The 6000-nt window shown below is 37.0% G+C and overlaps 1 protein-coding gene across 4 annotated transcripts in view; it reads right to left on the reverse strand.

Annotated features, from left to right (window-relative positions):
• The window catches only part of GAD1 (glutamate decarboxylase 1), a 151990-nt gene that overhangs the window by 95559 nt on the left and 50431 nt on the right, over nucleotides 1-6000 (reverse strand). For 3 of the 4 annotated variants that reach the window (XM_040357774.1, XM_040357773.1, XM_040357772.1), the window contains exon 3: nucleotides 2064-2126. The exons of the other annotated variant lie outside the window; for it this stretch is intronic. In XM_040357774.1, coding sequence (XP_040213708.1) covers nucleotides 2064-2126 — 63 coding nt within the window. The remainder of the gene's footprint in view (nucleotides 1-2063; nucleotides 2127-6000) is intronic. 4 annotated transcript variants of the gene reach the window in all.

The raw sequence follows: 6000 nt of genomic DNA on the forward strand, positions 1-6000 counted from the left end.
TAGATAGATAAATAGATAGATAGATAGATAGATAGATAGATAGATAGATAGATAGATAGATAGATAGATAGATAGATATGTTTTTATTTAAATAATAAAAAAAATTATATATATATACATACACACCCACATCGATTTTAAAATCGTTTCCTTGTTGTATTTTCACATAGGTTCTTACCTACTGTACATTGCCAACATTTTCTATCACTATAACACAATAAATCGATTTAAAGAATTAAAAAAAAAGTATTTGATTTATATTTCTTCAATCGTCACATCAACAGCAAATATTATTCAGTTATATATTTCAATGTAGGGTCAATGAATAAAGCTTTAGCACAACGAATAATGGTATTTATGTGACTGCACGTTAGGATGAAAAAACTGTCAGATATTTATTACAAAAATAAGAATCCTTAGCCTTGTGTTAGGTTAAAGAAAAGGGGTCGCTTGATTAATGGGAAAAAAAAAAAAAAAGATATTTATCCTGGTGTGTTAGCTGTGTGAATTAAGACTTTAGTCTTCTAAACGTTGTTGCTTTTTTTTATTTGTTGGTAACATAGGGTTAAACTGAGAGAAATGTGTGCAGAACGAACTGGTTGCCAACATAATTTGGGAAAGTGAAACAGACCGATTCGTTTTAATCTGTCAATTGTCATGAAGAATCTGGTTGTAAAGAAGCATATTTAATTTATAATTTTGATTTGAATAGATGGGGTATGCATTTAAAAGTTTGAAAATAAATCTTAAATTGGGGGAATATAATTTTAAAGAGAACAACATTTACATTTTTGGTCATAACAATCAAGTCCTATTTCATGGGGGGGGGGGGGGGGACGACGACGACGAAATATTAATTGGAATTGGCTACTGGGCTCTGTTCTCCTGATTATATAGTGTTTACTGATCCACTCCTTGGTACTTTTTCAGATGCCTATTTCGGATTCGGATGAACACTATGAAAAATAATTCGTTAGTCAACGTGGCAGCAATTCAACTTTTGTGGTTGTTTCCTCTATAAATCTTCCCTTGCTGGTTGTTATACAATTCTGGCTTGATGACCATTATATATTATAGAATGATATAGATATATAATACAATATATACAATAGATACAATGGGGTTGATTTATTACTGCTGGAGAGTGTAAAATCCGGTGAAGCTGTGCATGGTAGCCAATCAGCTTGTTCAATTAGGCTTTGTCAATAAAACCTGGAAGATGATTGGTTTCTATACCAGATTTTTAGTATTCTCCAGTTTTATTAAATCGACCCCAATATATCTTAGTATCACTAAGTATATAAATATATAATCAACTTCAGTAGAGTGGATTTGTGAACAAATAAAGTCACTAGAAAGTCAGGCTGTTGCCCATTGCAACCAATCAGATTTCTGCTCATGTAACCAGCACTAGAGAAATAAAACAGGGGATTTGACTATGAGCTATGGGAAAGCCTATCTAAAAGAGCTGACCAAAGTGCAGTCTTGGGGACTGATAAGCAATGGCAGTTTATTTGCCCCTTTGTGATTTACCATTCAGGCTGAACCATAATTTGCAATAAGCCACAAGACATAAGTAATTCAAACCCATTTATGGCAGAAACGATTACATTTATATTTCATACAGAAAATGATTTGTAACAAAAAATAAAAATAACCAAAACAAAAAAAAAACGTGGACATGACAGAACAATTTAATGACAATTTTATAAGTGAAAAACAAATCTAAATTCCTTTTGTTTGAGCTCATATTTCATCCGTACGTGATGACACCGCTAGCACATTCTTTTTACTTCCACCAGAGGGCGCTCAGACCTTAGTGGTTCGCTCCTGACAATGCTTGTCGGTAAGTTTATGGATAATATATTAATGAATGTGATTTATTACAATAAATGAGATGATGTCATGGCTCGGCCCAGGCTTTATTTATGTCTCATCGCACAAATCATTCTTTTACCTGCTTTCACTTTTTAAATAGACATAACCCTGTGTAATTTATAGTTTCACACATCAGGCTGTCGGTGGTAAAAAAAGAAAAAAAAAAGAAAACAATGAGCACCTACCGCAGATCTTTAGTCCCAGCTTTTTCGTACACCCCTGAGCCACCCCACACCAGGAGTCATAAGCTGCAAACAAAATACAATGTATAAGACATCACTCAATACAAGACTGACAGCTCTGTCATATACATTTCTTCTTCAATGCTGTCACTGGCTGTCCAGAGAAATATTTCGGTGCAAAAAGACTGGAGCTAAAATGTTTGGTTGTAGGACATAACTCAGCACTGGGAGTTTGGGGAGGACTGGTTGTGGAACTACAAATCCCAGCATAGCCTGCTGGTTATTCTGTGATATCAATGCACTGAATGAATTATATACAATTCCCTTCACTTTCCCTCCCAGATTTCCTTTTACCACCTACCAGTTCTTCGTCATCCCCCCCCCCCCCCTTCAAGATCCCCCTTCTTCCTTTCTGCCCCTCCCAACTTCTTTCTCTCTATCTCTTCAGTCTCTCCCTCCCCTCCTTATTATTCCGTCCTCTCTTCTTCCCCTGCCCCTCTGTCCTTCTCCTGAATCTGCTATCTTTCTCTATGCCCCCCCCCCCATTTCTCTCTCTCTCCCCCCTTCCTTTACCTCTGTGTTATTCTCTCTCTCTCTCTCTCTCCTTCTCCTCCATCTGCTCCCATTCTCTATGCCCCCCATTTCTATTATTTCTCTCCCCTTCCTTTACCTCTGTGTTATTCTCTCTCTCTCTCCCCTTCCTTTACCTCTGTGTTATTCTCTCTCTCTCTCTCTCTCTCCCCTTCCTTTACATCTGTGTTATTTTCTCTCTCTCTCTCTCTCTCTCTCTCTCTCTCTCTCTCTCTCTCTCTCTCTCTCTCTCTCTCTTTTTTCCTTTACCTCTGTGTTATTCTCCTTCTCTCCTTCTCCTCCATCTGCTCCCTTTCTCTATGCCCCCCCCCCCCCATTTCTATTCTCTCTTTCTCTCCCTCTCTCTTTCCTTTACCTCTGTGTTATTCTCTCTCTCTCTCATTCTCTCTCTTTTCCCTTTCTTTCTTTCTTTCTTTCTTTCTTTCTTTCTTTCTTTCTTTCTTTCTTTCTTTCTTTCTCTCTTTCTTTCTCTCTTTCTTTCTTTCTTTCTTTCTTTCTTTCTTTCTTTCTTTCTTTCTTTCTTTCTTTCTTTCTTTCTTTCTATCTTCCTCCCTCCCTCCCTCCCAGTGCTACTTCTTTTTACCTCCCTTTCATTACTTTCTTTCACATTTCTCCCTTTCTTCCTATCTCTCTTTCTTTGCATTTCTTCTTTCTTTACCCCCCCCCCCCTCCATCCTTATTTTCTCTCCCTGTCTCTCCCTATTCTCCTAATTACTCTTCCAATCTTTCTCCCTTTCTTCTTCCCCTGCCTCTCTCCCCCTCTCTCTCTCTCTGCTTCCCTCCCCCCCCCACCCTCTAACTCCCCATTTTCTTTGTCTCTCTCCTCCCCCATTTATCTAACCCCCTCTTCCTTTATATACCCCCTTCCTCGGTTTTATCTCTCCATCCTTCCTCTCCCTGTTTCCTTCTCAGCACTTTTCTGTTTTTCCCTTTCTTCCTTTTTTTTTAACCTCCCTTTTCTTTCTCTCTTTCTTTATTCCCCATGTTACCTATCGTACCCATGCTACGCCTGCGTCTTTCTCTGTTTTTATTCCACGATTTCTTCTGTTCATCTCTTTCTTCTTTCCTGCCTCCTTCTACTGTCTGCTTCCTCTCCCATTTCCTCTGTCTCCTTCTTCTTTTTTCACTCTCTTCTCCTAGTTCTCAATTGTATTTGTTTTACCCTCCCCAACTCTTCCTCTCCCTCTCTCCCCTTTCACTTTCCATTATTTCTAACTCCCTTCCATTCTTTATTCCCCCCCCCCCCCTCTCTCTATTTCTTCTCCCAGCCACCTTTCTCTTTCCCTTTTTATTGTTCTTCTTTAATTTTCCCTCTTTCTCATCCTTTTCGATTCCTCTCTGCCTTCACACCTCTCTATACCCCCATGTATCCTCTCTCACCCCTTTCTTTTCCTTCTGGACCCAAAACAGACGTTTCTTTCTTTCTTTCTTTCTTTCTCTCTTTCTTTCTTTCTTTCTTTTTTTCTTTCTTTCTTTCTTTCTTTTTTTCTTTCTTTCTTTCTTTCTTTCTTTCTTTCTTTCTTTCTTTCTTTCTTTCTTTCTTTCTTTCTTTCTTTCTTTCTTTCTTTTCTCTCTCCTTCCTCCTCTTCCACCCTCCCAACACTACCCTTCCCTTTTCTCCCCTATTGTTTCTTTTTACCTCCCTTTCCTTTCTCTCTTTCACAATTTTTGGATCGGCATACATTATGACCCCAATATGGTATCATTGCTGGTGTATAGGATGCCACTTCTAGGCACTAACTTGGTTATAGAACATTGGCAGTCTATACAGGGTGGGTGGTGGCAGTCAGGAGCTCAGACAAACCATATCCAGATAACAGGGTGGAATAACCCCCCCCCCCCCCCAGCTGTGTACGGGCTGATATGGATTCCTTGGTTCAGCTCCAGCACTAACCTGCCATGAAATGGGGGTCAGCCGGAATTCATTGTCTGGTGAACAGCAATGACTAAGTGATCGCCCAGAGAGGCTTCACTGCACACTGACACCGGCAAGAAATACTCAGATTTACACCAAATATATGTGTAATTCTGCAATAGCCGGCGAGGTGGCCTATACCTCTCTGTGGCCAAAGCCATGGGCTGCCAACCTGGCCATTGAGGGGTTAATGTACCCCAAAATTCCAAAAACTCGTCCATCAGACGCAAATCACCCTATAATTTATAAAACTCCGAAAATCGTTTTCTCGTGTAACAGTGTATGATCGACCATTTCATCTATTACTGGATGTTTCATAGGATTTGTTTTAAACAAAAACAGAATATATCACCATCCAAAATCCAAATATTCCTATGTGATTAGAACTATCCGAAACATCTATTAGTAATGGCAATCTGAACAAATAAATCTGAACAAATCTGAATAAATCATCAATCAGTTTTCATATGGGGAATGATAGAGAGATGTTATAAATAACGAAAAATAGATAGACAGATAGATACATAGAAGATTGTATGGAACCAAAGATAGATAGATAGATAGATAGATAGATAGATAGATAGATAGATAGATAGATAGATAGATAGATAGATAGATAGATAGATAGATACTGTAGATAGCTAGATATCGACCATAGAGAGTGAAAGATAGATATATAGATAGATAGATAGATAGATAGATAGATAGATAGATAGATAGATAGATAGATAGATAGATAGATAGATACAGAGATACATAGATAGATAGATAGATATAAACTGTAGATATATATACTGTTCATAGCTACATATAGACCATAGAGAGTGATAGATAGATAGATTGATTGATAGATAGATATATACTGTTCAGAGCTACATATAGACCATAGAGAGTGATAGATAGATTGATTGATAGATAGATAGATACTGTAGATATATACTGTATATAGCTATATATAGACCATATATAGAGTGAAAGAAAGATAGATAGATAGATAGATAGATAGATAGATAGATAGATAGATAGATAGATAGATAGATAGATAGATATATAGATAGATATAAACCATAGAGAGCGAACGATAGATAGATAAATAGATAGATACCATCGAAAGACTATATGGAACCAAAGATAGATAGATAGATAGATAGATAGATAGATAGATAGATAGATAGATAGATAGATAGATAGATAGATAGATAGATAGATAATGTCGATATATACATTATAGACCATAGATAGATGGATATAGATAGATAGATAGATAGATAGATAGATAGATAGATAGATAGATAGATAGATAGATAGATAGATAGATAGATAGATATAGACCATAGAGAGTAAAAGATGGATAGATGGATATAGAGTGAAAGGAAGATAGATAGATAGATAGATAGATAGATAGATAGATAGATAGATAGATAGATAGATAGA

Source organism: Rana temporaria, chromosome 6 (genome assembly GCF_905171775.1).
Source record: "Rana temporaria chromosome 6, aRanTem1.1, whole genome shotgun sequence".
NCBI classification, from domain to species: Eukaryota; Metazoa; Chordata; class Amphibia; order Anura; family Ranidae; genus Rana; species Rana temporaria.